The 18,984-nt window shown below is 34.2% G+C and overlaps 1 protein-coding gene across 2 annotated transcripts in view; it reads right to left on the bottom strand.

Annotated features, from left to right (window-relative positions):
• Positions 1–18,984, bottom strand: part of Gtf2e2 (general transcription factor IIE subunit 2) — a 79,028-nt gene that overhangs the window by 35,447 nt on the left and 24,597 nt on the right. For both annotated transcript variants that reach the window (XM_027939334.2, XM_027939335.2), the window contains exon 4: positions 1,921–2,028. In XM_027939334.2, the coding sequence (XP_027795135.1) occupies positions 1,921–2,028 (108 nt within the window). The remainder of the gene's footprint in view (positions 1–1,920; positions 2,029–18,984) is intronic.

The raw sequence follows: 18,984 nt of genomic DNA, 5'->3' as shown, positions 1-18,984 counted from the left end.
ATATCTACTACATTATGCAACATTCATGCAAGCTGATTTAGATCAAATACTTTGAGGCTAAAAATCTTGACAGTTATTCTTCTGGTAATAGCCTAGTAGCTTCTAAAAGACCAAGTACTTCAGTGATTAACTGGTTCATTTAATATTATGAAAATGAGGGGGCTGGAGTTGTGGCTCAGAGGTAAAATGCTCATCTAGCATGCGTGAGGTACTGGGTTTGATCCTCAGTACCACATAAAAATAAAATAAAGATATTGTATCCACCTATAACTAAAAAATAAATATCTTTAAAAAATATTATGAAAATGAAGAGCTGTAAAATAAATTTAACTGAATTATATTTTAGGAATTTTACATTTGGTCTTTGAGAATCTTACTGGTCCTTGAAAGTAGTCTCCTTTGTTGTCATTTAATATATAAGCCCAAAAGAAGCAACTATCTGAATGTTTAAAATGTTACTCATATCTCCCACCACCATAAAAATAAATAATACAAAGTGCTATTCATTTCCAAATTACCACCATCAACAGTACTAGAGTTACCCAAAAGGATGGATGTATGTTCATACACAATGTTCATACATAATCGTCTTTCTAAGTAACTTTCTAGAGGTAATAATTTAAATATCAAGCCATAATAGTAATAGTAGTAGTACAAAGCATCTTGCTATCCCTATGGTACTAATGCTTTAAATTTCCCAAAACAAAAATATAATTTACAAGCACACAAATTATAAATTTAGCAATTCAAAATAAACCAGTTATTCTGTAAAAATGAAAGTAGAATTGGTATACTGACTTCTTCAAAACTTTTGCTAGTCTTCAAAATTTTTAAGGGCTGGGGATATAGTTCAGTGGTAGAGCACCTTCCTAGCACATGTGAGGCACTGGGTTTGATCCTTAGCACAACACAAATATAAAATTAATTAATTAAATAAAGGACTTGTGTCTATCTACAACTAAAAATTTAAAGAAAAAAAATTTTTTAAACATCACACACAGTGGGGCACACCTACAATACCAGTGACTTGGGAGGCTGAGGCAGGAAGATTGCAAGTTCAAGATCAGTCTCAGCAATTTAGCAAGACCCTGTCCCAAAATAAAAAATAAAAAAGAATGGGGATGTAACTCAGTGGTAAAGCATCCCTGGGTTCAATCCCTAGTACCAAAAAAAAAAAAAAAAAAAAAAAAAATTAAACAAATAGTTACAAAAAATTACAAGAAAATCAACAAGTCAAACAACTTAGAAACATGTATGCTTAACCAGAGGTGGTGGCATGCACCAGTAATCCCAACTACTCAAGAGGCTAAAGTGCCAGATCATATATATATGATGTTTGGTGAATAAAACAAAGACTCTTTTAAGAGAAATAAAACAAACACTTATTTTAAGAGAAAACTAAAAAGCATTATCAGATGGTCATGGCTCAGTGGTAGAGCTCTTTCCTAGCATATGAAAGGCCCTGGGTTCAATTCCTAGCAATGCCAAAAACAACCAAAATAACACTTACAGCAACCATCACTTGGTAATCAACTTTTTTAGTGTATGTGGGGAGTGGTTTTACAAGGAATTGAACTCAGTGGTGCTAAACCATAAACCACTGAGTCGCATTCCCATCCCTTTTTATTTTGAGACAAATTCTCACTAAGTTGTTTAGGGCCTCGCTAAATTGCTGAGGCTGGTGTGAACTTGCGATCCCCTTGCCTCAGTCTCCCAAGACATTGGGACCAACTGATTTTTTTCATAATATTTTTAAGACTATTCTTGAGGCTGGGGTTATGGCTCAGGGGTACAGCGCTCGCCTAGCATGTGTAAGGCACTGGGTTCAATTCTCAGCACCAATAAAAATAAATAAAGTCATTGTATCCATCTACAACTAAAAAGAAAAATATATTAAAAAAAAAAAAAGACTATTCTTACCTCAGTCATTAGCCATTGTTTCTGCTTGAGTCCAATATCTAAATGCTGTGTTTCATCCAAAATTTCTTCTAAAGTTAGAGGATGTGTATCTCCTCGCTGATGCCGTGTCTATTGAAGGAAGAAGTTATCATTAGAAGAGTTTTTAAATGCTAGATGCATTAAGTCAAAGTTATGCATAAATAAATCTTTTCAGGAATATAGAACATATATTATTTGAGAGAGCACAATGATATGATAGTGATTAGAGCATTAAGTAAGCTAGCACAGTGGCCCACACCTGTAATCCCAGCAACTCAGGAGGCTGAGGTAAGAGGATTTAAAGTTTGAGACCCTGCCTCAAAATAAAATAAAAAGGGCTGGGAGTATAGCTCAGTGGTACAGCATCCTTGGATTCAATCTGCAATACCAGAAAATTTAAAAAAAAAAAAAATGTGGACAAACCAGAATCAAACCCATGGCATTATTATGAAGTCAAAGGATAAACAAAAAACACTTGCAATTCATATCACAAAGAATTAATCTTCCTAATATTTCAACAGTTCCAAAACATAACCTCAAAATATAGACAACAGAAAAAGAAATGCGAATTACTTTTTTTGGTACTAGATATTGAACCCAGGGGTGCTTCACCACTAGGCTAAACACCAAAACCCTTTTTTTTTTTTCTTTTAAATCGTGGAACTGAAGTAACTGAAGGTCAGTGCATGTTGGTTACCAAAGGAAAATATCAGAAACAACAAGTGGCCATCAATAAAGGACAAACTAAATAAACTACAGCACATCCACAGTAGCCTTCCATATTCAAAAAGGCAGAAGTACTCTATATGCTAATCAGAAAAGATGTTCAGGACACATTAGATCTAACAACACATGTAAATACCAAATGTTGAACAATGCAGGGAAGAACAGAAAGTCTCATTCACCCTGGTAGGAATACAAACTGCAACAGTCACTTTGAGACAATTAAGCAATCTGGGGTGCAGGGAAAGTACTGGGGATTGAACCCAACAGCATTCTACCTTTGAGTTACATCCCCAGCCCTTTTTTCTGTTTTTTGGATATTTTAAATTTTATCTTGAGGCAGGGTCCCCGGTGGGCCTCAAACTCGTGATCCTCCTGCCTCAGCTTCCAGAGTAGCTGGGATTATAGTCATGCACCAACTTGCCTGGCTCAGTTTGACACAATCAGAAATATACTCTTACCATTCCATCAAGCTAGCAATCAAGTTCGTTGGTATTTACCCAAATGAGTTGAAAATTTATATACACACAAAAACCTGCAAAAAGATATTTATGGCAGCTTTATACAATACTGCCAAAACTTGGAAGCAACCAAGATACCCTTCAGAAGGTGAAAGGATAAATTGTGGTACATCTAGACAATAGAATATCATTCAGTAATAAAAAAAAAATAAATGAGCTATCAAGTCAAGAAAAGACATGAAAACAAGAAAAAAAAGACATGGAAGCTTCAATTCATATTAGTAAATGAAAAAAAGGCAATCTAAAAAATGTTTTCTACTCTACAGTTTCAACTATATGGCTTCTAGAAAAGGCTAAACTATGGAGAAAATAAAAAGTTTATTTTGCCAAGGGTTAGAGGGAGGAAGGAACAAATAGGTAAAGCAGAGAATTTTTAGTGTACTGAAATCACCCTATGATACCATAATGGTGGAACTAACACTATACTTTTGTCAAAGCCAGCAAATGTACAACACTAGCAGTGAGTTCTAATGTACATTATGAACTATGAGTGATGTGTCAATGTAGGCTCACTGATTGTAACAAATACACTATTGTAATGTGGGATATTGATAGAAAAGCAGGAGGACTGTGTAAAATCATTCTTACACTGTGGTTGAAGCCAGAATTAGACAGGCAGTCAGTGTAAATAGGTAAATCGAGTCGGGTCAAGGAGGCCAATTTTGAGTGAGTCTGGGAAGTTGGAGACTGTCCCCTAAGGGATCAGACTGTCCCCTGAGGGATCTTATCAAGAACCTGCCCCTGCTCCAACCTGTTGCCAAGGTAACCATCCCAGAAATTTCCCCTCCCTACAGGGAGCTATAAGGTTGTTAATATGTCCTTGTCTACTCCATCCTGCCCTTCCCCCTTCAGCCCACCTATTTCCCACCTTTTGGCCATCCCACTGAACATTCCTGGGCCTAGTCACGTATGCAGGAAGGAGAAAGATAAGAGGGGAAAGGCAGGAGAACAAAGGAAGCCTAGGACATATAAAAAGGGCAGAACACCTTGCTTCTTGGGATACCATGATACCAGCTATGGCCCCCTTCTCCAAGTCTATTTTGAAAAAAATCCTGCTTCACATGCTTGCCTTGGCGTGCTTCTCTAATGTTCAAATTTCAACATGTGGAGAAGTAGGACTCGTCACAGATAACCAGTGATATCACTGTGACCAAAATATCTGACAAGACCTAATTAGAAGAAAAAAAGTTTTGGGGGGCTCATAGTCTCAGAAGTTCAGTCCATGTTCAGCTGACTCCATTTTCTAGGCCTGAGATAAGGCAGAACATCATGGCAGAAGGGAATGGGAAGGAAAGCTGTTCAGCTCATAGCAGCCAGGAAGCAAAGAAAGAGAGCTGGGGACAAGAATTCCCAAAAAATTCCCAAGAGCACAATCACCCCGCCCCAATGACCTAATTCTTCTAGCTACATCCCACCACCCAGTAATCATTAGTCCATCAAGAGTTAATCCACTGATTAGGTCACAGCTCTCATAATCTGATCATTTCACCTCTGAACATTCCTGCACTAACATGAGCTTTTGGGGGATACCTCATATCCAAATCAGAGACGGGGGAATGCACAAGAATTCTGTACTTTCTGACATATTTTGCTGTAAATCTACACCTGTCTAAAAACTAAAGTCTATTTTTTTAAAGTGAACGTAAAATAAAAAGTACAAGTTAAAAAAATGTAGTATAAAACTTTTTATATAGAAAAAGGCAAAAATAGTAATATATAAGGCTTGGTATAGTGGCACTTGCCTAAAATCCCACTGACTCAGGAGGCTGAGGCAGGAGGATAGCAAGTTCAAGGCAATCCCTCAGCAACCTTGGCAAGATCTTTCAGCAACTTAGCAAGATCCTGTCTCAAAATTAAAAATAAAAAGGACTGATGATATGGCTCAGTGGTAAAGTGCCCCTGGGTTCAATACAAACAAAAGTACAAACAACAACAACAACAACAAAGAACATACAGGGGCTGCAGGTACAGCTCTGCGGCAGAACTCATGCCTAGTATATATAAAGCCCTGAGTTCAATATCCAGCACCGAAAACAAAACAAAACAAAACCCATATTTTTCTTTGTTCCTTCATAAAGAACCATGGGAAAAGTCACAAGAAACTGATAAAAAGAGATTACTTGGGGGTTGGGGATATAGCTCAGTTAGTAGAGTGCTTGCCTCACATGCTCAAGGCCCTGGGTTCAATCCCCAGCACCACAAAAAATAAATAAATAGATAAATAAGAGAGATTACTTATAAGAAACAGGACAAAAGAGAAAGGAAATAGGTTTATCAGTGAAAATGAGACCTCTTCCTTTATATCTTTCATACTATTTTACTTATTCTATTAAGAGATATACTTCTAGCTAGGTGTGGTGGCTCACACCTATAATCCCAGAGGCAGGAGGATCAAGGTTCGAAGCCAGCCTCAGTAATTTAGTAAGACCCTGTCTCAAAATTTAAAAAATAAAATATAAAAGGGTTGAGGATGTGACTCAGTGGTTAAGCAACATTGAGTTCAATCCCTAACACAAAAACAGGAGGGATTAGGGGGAGACAGAAATTTCTTATTCAAAATAAAAATAACTCTCCAAAAGAAAAAATCTTTCATGCTCTAACTTTCATCTCCTCAGGCAAATTACATAAACTCTCCAGTCTCTAAAACTATAATAATCACTTCTTTTTTTTTTTTTAATTTTTTATTGTTGGCTGTTCATAACATTACATAGTTCTTGATATATCATATTTCACAATTTGATTCAAGTGGGTTATGAGCTCCCATTTTTTATAATAATCACTTCTTAAAACCAAATGTTTGGAAAGCAGAAAAAGACATAAAGCCTAACACATCACACATAAAAACTATTTACTGAGCATTTGCTATTAATTCATTCACTTATTTAGTGGTAATTATTATGTCCTCAGAATACAGCAATGAGATATACTATGAAATGTGAACTACTACTTCTGCCTTTCACAAGCTCCCAATAGAGAAGTTAAATACATATCAATGAATGTTAATGGGCAGAACTTTGAATGATGACCAGAATAACAAGGGAAAGGGAGCAGCTACACAAGTCAGTATATAACTCAGTCAATCTGGATGATTCTACAGAAACTTTGCTAAATTTTTAATCTAAAACTCCCATTAAAAAATTATGATTTGACTGCAAATTGGTGCAAGCAATCTGGAGTACGCAGATTCCTTGGAAAACGGGGAATGGAACCACCATTTGACCCAGCTATCCCACTCCTCACTTTATACCCAAAAAACTTAACTACAGTGTACTACAGGGACACAGCCACCTCAATGTTTATAGCAGCACAATTCACAATACCTAAATTGTGGGTCCAATCTAGATACCCTTCAATAGATGAATGGGTAAAGAAAATGTGATATATATACACAATGGAATATTACTCAGCATTAAAAAAGAATAAAATCTGGGCATTTGCAAGTAAATGGATGGAGTTGGAGAATATAATGCTAAGTGAAGTAAGCCAATCCCAAAAAACCAAATGCCAAATGTTTTCTCTGATATATGCTGATTCATAATGGCAATGTGGGTGGAGCATAGAAGGAATAGATGAACTTTAGATAGGGCAAAGGGGAGGGACGGGGCATGGGGGTAGGGAAGACAGTAGAATGAGAGGGACATCATTACTCTAAGTACATGTATAAAACCATAAATAGTGTGTCTCTACTTTGTGTTCAACCCGAGATATGAAAAATTGTGCTCTATTTGTGTAATATGAATTGAATTGCATTCTGCTGTCATATACAACAAATTAGAATAATTTTTTTTTCATTTATGCTTTATAGGCTAAGGTTGTAGCTCAGCAGAACGCTCACCTAGCACATGTGAGGCCCTGGGTTCAATCCTCAGCACCACATAAAAATAAATAAATAAAATAAAGGTAATGTGTCCAATTACAACTAAAAAATAAATATTTTTTTAAAAATTATGCTTTACTAATGTTACAGGCTGACAACCATATCTCTCTTGGCTCATGTCAGGTGATTTACATTTCAGAGGGTGACCTGCATGGAGAAATCCTGATGGAAGACTAGGAATCATACACGAAACAGGGACTAGCAGACAAGGCTCACTCATCCCTTCATTTTCAATATTCTACAACATACTGTGGTTTATCTGCTACCAGATGAATTGTGGTAAATTTTATTTTAAAAAGAAAGACCTTTAAAGTGGAGACACTGTACATCACTTTCATAAAGCTTTAAGGAATGACTACTTAGAGCTAAATTAAAAATTTCCTTTTGCAAAAAGGCAAAAGTTTCAAATCTGCTAGATATTCTGTGAGTAAAGAAACTTTCTATAATTTGCAATTAGTTTTAAAATAATTAATCATAAGCAACAATCTGTTCCTTCAAAGAAACACTACCATTTTAACAAAACATGAAAGTAACAAAGGAACTGATTTTTGAAAGAAATTAATGCAGTGAACAGAGCTCTTTGAAAAAGAATGTTTTTGGAAATAATCCCATCATTATATGATTTCTAAGTTTAAAGAGTTTAAAAAGAAAAATTCTTATATCTACATATATTTAAAATTTTAGAAATAATTTTCTAACCTTTATTTTTTTAAAGTTTTCCAAATAATCCTCACCTTGAGTTCTCAGTTTGTCAAAAAAAAATAAATTATATAACTCCTTTTACACGAATTGAAATATAAAGATGAAAATTCACTTAACCAAACTGACTAGTAGGTAAGACGGGATTTAAAAAATTAGAGTCCATGCACAAGGCCCTGGGTTCAATCCCCAGTACCACAAAAAAAAAAAAATATATATATATATATATAGTCCTAACTTGGTAATAGTGCTTGTTACTAGACAATAATTCCTCCTTTCCCTTAAGACTACATCTAAAGCCCCTGTGTGGCAAAAGGGATTTATTTTGCTAGTGACTAAATTAAGGATCTTCATATGGAGACATTGTTGTGAATGGGGGGGGGGGGGGGGGGGGTGAATGTAATCAAAAGTGTCCTTATGAGGGAAAGAGGAAGGCAGGAAAATCAGAGTGCATAAAAGAGCTAATACAAGAAAACTAAGATGCTTTACGAATTCTAAAGATTAGTGCTCTGTCTGATGTGTTTGTGGTACAGATTTGCTCCTATTTTGTAGGCTCTCTATTCACCTCACTGATTGTTTCTTTTGCTGAGAAGCAGCAGCTTTTTGGTTTGAATCCATCCTATTTATTGATTCTTGGTTTTAATTCTTTAAAGAAAAAAAAAAAAACTTTTTTTTTTAGTTGTAGTTATACCCAATACCTTTATTTTTACTTATTTTTATGTGATGCTGAGGATCGAACCCAGGGCCTCACACATGCTAGGCAAGCGCTCTACTGCTGAGCCACAATCCCAGCCCTATTGGTTTTAATTCTTATGCTATAGGAGTCTTATTAAGGAAGTTGGGGCCTAATCCAACATGATGAAAATTTGGGCCTACTTTTTTTTCCATTAGGCACAATGTCTCTGGTTTAATTCCCAGGTCATTGATCCATTTTTGAGTTGAATTTTGTGCATGGTGAAAGACAGAGGTTTAATTTCATTTTATTACATGTGGATTTTGAGTTTTCCCAGCACCATTTGTTGAAGAGGCTATCTTTTCTCCAATGTACATTTTTAGCGCCTTTGTCTAATATAAGATAACTGTAGTGATGTGGGTTAGTATCTGCGTCCTCTATTCTGTACCATTGGTCTACAGGTCTATTTTGGTGCCAATACCATGCTGTTTTTGTTACTATTGCTCTGCAGTATAGTTTAAGGTCTAGAATAGTAATGCCATCAGTTTCACTCTTCTTACTAAGAAATGCTTTGGCTAACATAAAAAAAAAAAAAAAACCAAATAACCCAATCAATACATAGGCCAAGGAATTGAACAGACACTTCTCAGAAGAGAATATACAATCAATCAACAAACATATGAAAAAAATGTTCAACATCTCTAGCAATTAGAGAAATGCAAATCAAAACTACTCTAAGATTTCATCTCACTTCAGTCAGAATGGCAGCTATTAAGAATACAAACAACAATAATTGTTGGTAGGATGTGGGGGAAAAGGCAACACTCATACATTGTTGGTGGAACTGCAAACTGGTGCAGCCAATATGGAAAGCAGTATGGAGAATCCTTGGAAAACTGGGAATGGAACCACCATCTGACCCAGCTATCCCATTCCTCAGTTTAAACCCAAAGGACTTAAATACAGCATACTACAACTATATCAATGATTATAGCAGCACAATTCACAATTGCTAAATTGTGGATCAAACCCAGATGTCCTTTAATAGATGAATGCAAAGGGAAACTTTGATATATATACATAATAGAACATTATTCAACATTAAAAGAGAATAAAATCATGGCATTTGCAGGTGGAGGTAAAGAATATCATGCTAAGTGAAGTAAGCTAATCCCAAAAAACTAAAGGCTGAGTGTTTTCTTTGACATGAGGATGCTGACTCATAATGGTGATGGTGGGGGAGCATGGGAGGAATGGAGGAACTTTAGATAGCACAAAGGGGAGAGACAGGAAGGGAGGGGAAAGGGGTACGAATGAAGATGGAATGAGTTAGACATCATTACCCTTACATGTATGAAGACACAAATGGTGTGAAAATACTTTGTGTACAACCAGTGACTTGAAAAATTGTGCTCTATATGTGTAATATGAAATGAATTGCATTCTGTCATCATGTATAACAGATTAGAAATAAGTGGCCTTTCAAGTAAGAAAGAAAATAAAATACACTTTCTCCAAACTAAAAAAGAGGAAAGGGCCAAGAACTGGGAAATGCATATACATTCTAAATAATAAATGAAAGGAGACAAATGCTTCCCTCAGCTTCCAAAAGATTAAATGAAGATTTTTCAGACATAATAATACTTGTAACTCTGCTTTAGTTCAACAAAGTTGCTTTCCATACTGCTAAATAATTTAAGAATAGCCTTTAATTCTTCCTTTTACCTTAGCCTTTTAAATTTCTATGTGTGTGCAAGCTTGTAGCATATGTAATGTATCATCATAATGACACATTAGCACATCTATACCCTAATGTTAGCCGGGCAAGCCTGCTTTTCGACCTCTGATTCCCAAAACAGAAAGACAATTTTATAACAAACTGCCACAAATTTAAGTCATTAAATTTCTGGCAATTTGTTATAGAAGCAATAAGAAACTACTCTCTTCCCTTTTAGATCTATAAATCTTTTTTTTTTTAATTATTTTTTGTAATTGTAGATGGACAGCATGCCTTTATTTTGTCTATTTTTATGTGGTGCTGAGGATCAAACCCAGTGCCTTACAAGGCATACGATCTGCCACTGAGCTACAACTCCAGCCCAGCCCTAAATCTATAAATCTTTATAAAGTTCTTTATATTTGTAACAGTAATTAAAACAAAGCATCTAAACAAACTAAACTTAAAATGAGCTCCTCATTTCATAAAAAAAGGTTAAGTGAAGATTTTTCTGCCTTAGTTCAACAAAGTTGCGTTCTATGCTGCTAAATAATTTAAGAAAAGCCTTTATTCTTCCTTTTACCTTAGCCTTTTAAATTTCTATGTGTGTGAAAGTTTGTAACATATGTAATGTATCATCATAGTGATACATTAGCACATGCATAAAGAATAAACTAAAAAAAAATAATGTTTTTATTAGTGTATTATAGTTATACATAATAGTGCAGTTCATTGTGACATCATACTAAGTTAAAAAATAAAATTTTTTAATAGAGGTGGCCAATCAAAAAATGGTTGGGATCAGTGCAGGAAACTGGAAGTACACACCCTAAAAGAGAAGAATGAAGGACAGTCAAAATCTTTCAAAATAATTTTTCTATATTCTCTATGATCGATATTACTAAATCTGATATATTTTCCTTTGTTTCTTCAAATTAAAAGTTTTTTCCCGGGCTGGGATTGTGGCTTAGCGGTAGAGCACTCACCTAGAACCTGCAAGGCGCTGGGTTCGATCCTCAGCACCACATTTATGAAAATTAAGAACTTGGGGCTGGAGTTGTGGCTCGTGGTACAGCACTTGCCTGGCATGTGTGAGGCCCTGGGTTCAATTCTCAGCACCACATACATTAAATAAAGGTCCATCAATGACTAAAATAACATTTTAAAAAAAAAAAGTTTTTTCCCCATTATCAAATATCACCATCAAATATAAATTATCAAAAGGCCAACTTATCCTGGAAAGACAAACAATAAGAATGAATACATTTCAAAATCCCAGAGACCCAAGAAAAAAAGCAGCAATAAAAACTAAAAAAGCATTGTCCCCACATTACTGTTGTTGTTAAATTTAAAATAAATGGGATTTTTTAAATCAAAACAACCTCAAAGACAGAATAATCAATATATAAAAGCCTAACCATTTTTACCAAGCTATGTAAGTAGAAGAACCAAAAACACAGCTATTATACTGTCAAAGGAAAAGCTATTAAAACAAAATGAATGAGAACAATAACAGCACAAGAGAAACTCACACTTATGTTCTTATTTCTTTGCTTTTAGACCAGGAATTAAAATGAAAAAACAAAAGAGCACTTATAGGAGCATACATGGGGAGCTAAAGACATACTTAATTTACAATGAAGAGGTATCACACATCTTTGTTAAATTTCTTCCTAGTTACTGAATGACTATGGATGTACTACGTTTTACATTTTATTTCATTTTCTAATTTTTCCCTAAAAATTTTAGAAAACTTACTGCTGCAGATTCTTAATCAGTTTTACTTCTTCCTTTCCAATTTTTATGTTACTTCTTTTTTCATATCTACTGCACTGAGTAGGACGTTGGGTACAATTTAGAATAGAAGTTGTTGTAAAACATGAATATTTAGTTATAAAAGTAAAATAAATTGTGAAGTTTTCATACATTTTGCAACTTTCCTAGTTTTTATTTTTCACTTATCTTATTATTTATCAGCATTTGCATTTTATAAACATGTCTGACAGTCTAGTATGATGATTTCTAAAGATGAGATTTGTAAAGGGAAGATTCCAAACCTAGGCTCATAAAAAATTCTAGTAAAGTTAGTAATAAAGAACTATAATCGGGGGTGGAGTTGTGGCTCAGCAGTAGAGCACTCGTCTAACACTTGCGAGGCCCTGGGTTTGATCCTCAGCACCACATAAATATAAATAAAATAAAGTATTGTGTCCAACTACAACTAAAAAAAAGAAAGAAAGAAATATTTAAAAAAAAAAAGAACTATAATATTCTGACACATTTTACCCATCAATGTGATTAGAGATACAAAACAATAACCTACTACTACAATAAAACAACTGATGAGTTTTACATGTGCTGTAATCCAACGTTGTCTTATTCCACCATGCACCATCTATGCAAACAACATAAAACAGTTCCAGACAAACTGAAAAGACACATAAATCACATTCACTGGACAAGTCAAGGTAAGTGCCAGAATCTCAATTCAACAAAGTAAAACTTTTGTGTTGTTTTGTTTTGTTTTGCTTTTAAGGGCTGCAGATATAACTCAGTGGTAAAGGAAATGCCTTGCAATGAATGAGGCCCTGGATGTGATCCCCAGCATCTCAAAAAAAAGTCATATCCAGTGAAAAGGATCAGAAAGAATGTTATTAGTATCAGAACTAATTGCCCAGAAAAAGGGTGAAAGGGAAAGGAATCACACAGATGTTGAGACATAAAATGATAGTGAATAAAACACCCAGCACAATATGAGAAATGGAAAAGGTTCTACTCTCAAACAGTGTAAGTCAACATACTGACGGCCTGGCATATGCTGAAGAAGAGATTTGTTTAATAAACTGAGAAATAACAGCTTGTCTATTTAAGTTGACAAATCAACAGATTTCACCAATATGTGTCAGGTAGTAATTTAAAAAAATATTTAAGTGATAGTGAATTCCAAGAACAACTTTTCACGTGGCAAAGAACTAATACCAACAAGCAAAGTCATATTAAATGTGGTGTCTTCATTTCAGGAAACAAAAAGTCTGTCTTGGTGAAACAGTGTTGGCATTTACATTGAGATGGCACTTTAGTAGTTTCCTCAAGGCAAAGATTCACTCCTCTTGTGAGGGGAAAATAAGAACATCCTGATGTTGTCATAAGACATTGTTTTCTTTTTCTTTTTTAATAATTTTTAAATAGTCAATGGGCAACTTATTTATATGTAGTGCTGAGAATCGAACCCAGTGCCTCACACATGCTAAGCAAGCACTCTACCACTGAGCCACAACCCCAGCAAGACATTGCTTTCTTCATAGAGGTACAACATTAAAAACCCTTGGAGGGCTGAGGCTGTATCTCAGTGGTAGAGCATTTGCTTAGCATGTGTGAGGCCCTGGGTTCAATCCTCAGCACCACGTAAAAATAAATAAATAAAATGTTTTTTGTTTGTTTTTTTTTTAAAAACCCTTGGAAACAAAATGGAAAATGTCCTGAATGATGCTACAAAAATGATCTGCTTTATTAAACAAAAGACCAGCACACATGAGCAATTTCCCACCACATATAGAAATCCAGTGGCTTAGCAGAGGACTTCTTGATAGGGAATTTAGGCTGAAAGGTGAAATACAAAATTACATTCAAGAAAATAGTAGGCCATCTTTGTTGAGTGAAGAATGACTGCAGAAGCTAGCACTCTTGGCAGATTTTTTTAAAAATGGGCTGGGGTTGTGGTAAAGCGCTTGCCTAGTACATGTAGGGCACTGGGGTCAATCCTTAGTACGACATAAAAATAAGTAAAATAAAGGTATTGTGTTACTCTAAAACACACACACATATATATGTGTGTGTGTATGTATATATATATATATATATATATATATATATATATATATATATACACACACACATATCCATATATATATATACACACACACATATGTATATATATTATATGAAGTAATTAAACAAGTTTAGCAAAAAATGCTCTGACTTCAAGTAACAAGACTATTTTTCAATTTCAAAGAAAAACTGAATCTTTGGGGGAAAGCACGTGACAAAACCTTGTAATGCTGCTTTGGCTTGAAAATAAGGAAGATATGAACAAGTCTCAAACATTACTAACAACCATCTGAAGAACCAAAAAACAAAATTAAACAATATTTTCCCGATTTTTTGACACAAACTAATGTGTGAATTTAAAAAACCCTTTTAATCTTCTGCTCATCTGAAAAAAAGTTGAACTAATTGATAAGGTAGAAAAAAATATCAAGTAGAGGGGAAAAAAATTTTACCTATACTACAGACTTGTAGTAGAATTGTTATCCTTTCTAGGGAGGAGGAATCATCGAAAAATAATTTTATATGCATGTATATATACACACTAGCTTAATAAATTGAGCAAAATATAAAGGAAAATAACATTTTATACTCAAAAAAGATTATTATGAACTTGTATCCGTAATTTACTGATTAATATGTATGAGTGTGAAGTATAACAATTTTTTGCAAGGGTTCTCTGAAACTGAAAATTATTTCAATGGCTCCTCCACAGTAATAAGATTGAGAAAGCCTGCTCTATTGGATTAAGGAATTTTACCTCTATTATTATTTGTATTAGCTACAAGTTTGTTTTTTTAAATCTTTTCTAATTTTTTTTTAGTTGTAGATGAACACAATATCTTTTTTTTTTTTTAAGGTGGTGCTGAGGATGGAAGCCAGTACCTCACGCACACAAGGCAAGTATTCTAGCACTCAGCTACAACCCCAGCCCGTTTTTCAATCTATTCTTTTTTATCTGTTCTTTTCAGTTACAAATGACAGCAGAATGTATTTTGACATATAATACACACAGGGATATAACTTTCCAACTTACACTGACTGATTTTCAAGTATTAGCCCCCTCTACTTTTCTAGAGTAAGGTCTATTTCATCACAATGTATTTATGATCAGATTCAATTTGTTCCTACCTTGAGGGTTTTTATACCTAAGGAAGATATTGACATATAATTTAAATATTTATTTAAAACTGTACATAAATCCAGGTTCTTGAAGCAGCCCTACTATTCACCAAAACTTGTGCCTATGAGCTAGTCAATTAATTTCTATACTTTCAAAATTCTAAATTAACTGCTGGAATAAAATCAGAGGCTAGGCTAGTGGTCCTCAAGCTTTAGCTTGCATCATTCACTCAAAGGGCTTGTTAGAGACTACTGCTAAGCTGCACTCCCACTCTCACAGTTTCACATTCAGTGGGTATAGGAAAGGTCCTAAAAATGTGCATATCTAACAACTTCCCAACTGATGCTCATATTGCCAGGTGGAGAATGACATTTTGAAAAACACTGATAGACTAAATCCAATTAATCAAAATTTTTAACATGGTCTTTTCAATAACTGAGATACAACCACATAAAGGGATAATGGTGAAATGAAGAGAAATATCATTCTATCAAAACAGAGTAGACTCTGATTTATCATCTGAGAACTAAAGTATCTCAAGAGGTATCCATCTTAAGGGAATTTTTAAGATAAGTGCTTTTAGGACTTACTCCTTTAAGCAATAAAATTCATTTTACACAAACTATTTCTATAAAAATCCTTCTAAAATGGACCACAAACTTCTTCTATGTTCCTAAACAGGTGCCAATGAACATAACTTAATCTTCTTGATGTCAATTACTATTATAATCCAAGTTACTAGGCTGTAGAGCTCTGGAGATGTGTTGGGTAATTTGTCCCTGTGCCAAATGTTCTCAAATATTATGATTATGATTCTGAACTTCTTGTATCTGCCTTTACTTTTCTTTATTTTCCTTTCTTTTCCTGTTTATCACTTTCTCCAAAGTTGTCACTTCTTGCTGTAAATTTCACTATGTCTGTCTCAGTTCCCTGATGACTCCCCTTATATGTCTTCCGTATAATGCTCATTAAGCAATTAAATGGTTCTTCCATAAGTTAAATATACAAACTATGAGGAGGAGCATTTTTATTGTTATTTCTTTCCTAAGTTCTTGGTTTCATCAGATCTTCAAAAATGGTAAAGAGTAGTTGAAGATTTTGCAAGAATCAGTTTACAAATTAACTACAATCTGTACATTTTCCTTTCAAAACAGGCTCTCCACTCTGCGCCAAAAATAAAAAAAGGTACAGCTTACCTGTACTCAGAATTTATGATAAAGGTATGTCAAATTCCAGGGACCCAAATGAATGGTCAGGTCAAAAGAAACTTAATGATAATTAAGATGGCATAAACTACCCCTATCTAGGGCTTCATTTTTTTTTTTTTTTTTTTTTTTAGTTGTAGACAGACACAATACCTCTATTTATTTGTTTTTTTTGTGTGTGTTTGTGTGGTGCTGAGAATAGTGCCTCACACATGCAAGGCAAATGCTTTACCAAATGAGCTACAACCCAGCCCTATCTAGGGATTCTTGTCTTTTCCAGCCTCATATTTTTTTCTAAGAGTTAAAATTAGCATACTTTGGCCTCAGCTGGCACATTCTAAATAAACTGTAGACAACTGATAGTTTCCCTTAGTTTCTTCTCTTCCATCCCCACACCAAATTCACTTGGTATTTTCCAAGAACACAAGGCCCTTAGAGCAGCCTGATAAAAGCAAAGCAAAGAGAGGACTAGTAAGAAAGCAATGATAAAATAGACATTTTTCAAGAATTTAAATATGTTATTATGAACAATTCTAAAAACATAATTCTTAAGTACATATTTGCTTTAAAAAAGCATATTTAAAGAGCTAAAGCAATATCAATTGAGAGTGATTCCTTTAAATTTAACAAATATATATAACAAATTAGAATAAATAAATAAATTTAACAGATATTTTCTAGGACTACCAAATTATTCAAAATTATGCTACATAAAACCCACAGATGAAACTATATATATTCTAAGCTGTTAGACCGAACGTACACTGTCCTTTTTTGTCGTTGTTGTACTAGGGATTGAACTCAGGATTGTTCTACCACTAAGACATATCCCTAGTACTTTTCATTTTTTTTATTTTGACACAGGATCTCACTAAGTTGTCCAGGCTAGCTGAGGCAACTTGAGATTCTTCTGCCTCAGCCTCCCAAGTTGTTGGGATTACAGTTTGCTCCATCATATCAAGCCCATCTATAAAATTTTTATTCTAATTAGTCAATTCTCATTACATCTTTTAAATAGTTTAATATCTACCTCTTATTAACAAAATGCAAATTATACACTAGCTGTAAGTCTGTTTTTAGTAATAGTTATATTTCTCTTTCATTAATTAACCCAAATAAAAATATATGGAGTTATTTCTGAATCATTTCCTTTTATTTATATATAAGAGCTGGACATCAGAGACCACAAGATGTTAGCCAGGCACAGTGGCACACACCTGTGATCCCAGTGGCTTGGGAGTCTGAGGCAGGAGGATTTTAAGTTCAAAGCCAGCTTCAGCAATTTAGCAAGGACCTAAGCAACTCAAAGACAGCCTGTCTCTAAATAAAACATAAAAAAGGGCAGTGGTTAAGTGACCCTGGGTTCAATCCCCATACCAAAAAAAAAAAAAAAAAAGAGGGAGAGACCAGAAGATGCAAACACACTAAAAAGGAATAACACCTTTCATTGTGTCCCTTGATTCATAAATATCCATAAATTACTTAGATAACACCTTTTAGTATGCATTCCATAATTTATTTCTCAATGATTTTGTACCATCCAAAATATGTATTAACTGTTTAAATGAACTTAAAATATAAGACACTTTATCATACAAAGCAAGGTAGATATGGATGGTTGGTTTGACAATGGAAATTAGCTTTGTTAACCAAGAGATACTTTTCATAAAATTAATAAGCTAAACTTTCATTCAGACAAAATCTATTTAAACACATAATAAAAGTTTATCCAAAATTTGCCCTGGCAAAGATATACTGAAATTAATGTTTTCATTTTCTCAATTACTTCTTGGTATATCAAGTTAAACAAAGTATCTACAAGGGAAAAGATGAAAGCCACATATGATAAGTCTTAATAAAGCCTGATCTTGGTTTTTGTATTGCTGCAATAATGGGAATCGAACCCAGAACCTTGAACATACTAGGAAAGAGCTTTACCACTGAACTATACCCCCAGACCCTGCCTTTCTGATATACTTCCTACACGCTAAGAATTATTAGAGACCTGGTAATGATGGCTTCCACTGTTTGCCTATCTTGAAACTGAAGAACTTAACAGAACTGTCCATCCACTGATGGATGTTTCATGATAAATCACTAAGTGATTTTTGGCATATAACTTGGAACATTATCTATCAAAAAACTTTCATTAGAATTAACTTATTTATATAAACATTTATTTCTCAGCACTTAACCCTACAAAATCTAAAAACAGGAACAGATCTGGGCCAAATTCTATTTAATTCTATAAATAATATAAAACTCCAGATACAAGAACTGTTGGAGAAAGAGAAAATACATTCATTCATTTCATTCAAGAATAGATTTGCTATATACAAAGTGAAATTTAATAAAAATTTTAATGTTATTATAAACAGCTGTGTACACAAAGATATTTTTAATACTAAGAAACTTATGATAACCAGAAAACATTTTAAAGTTCAATTTATTTTTATTTATTTATTTATTTATTTATTTATTTATTTTTAGAGAGAGAGAAATTTTTTTTTTAAATATTTATTTTCTAGTTTTCGGCGGACACAACATCTTTCTTTGTATGTGGTGCTGAGGATCGAACCCGGGCCGCGCGCTTGCCAGGCGAGCGCGCTACCGCTTGAGCCACATCCCCAGCCAAAGTTCAATTTATTTACACATCATTGTGGCAAAGAAGTTTGAAAGATGA

The sequence above is a fragment of the Marmota flaviventris genome, chromosome 3 (genome assembly GCF_047511675.1).
Source record: "Marmota flaviventris isolate mMarFla1 chromosome 3, mMarFla1.hap1, whole genome shotgun sequence".
Classification (NCBI taxonomy): domain Eukaryota; kingdom Metazoa; phylum Chordata; class Mammalia; order Rodentia; family Sciuridae; genus Marmota; species Marmota flaviventris.
This window is presented reverse-complemented; position numbering and strand designations above follow the sequence as displayed.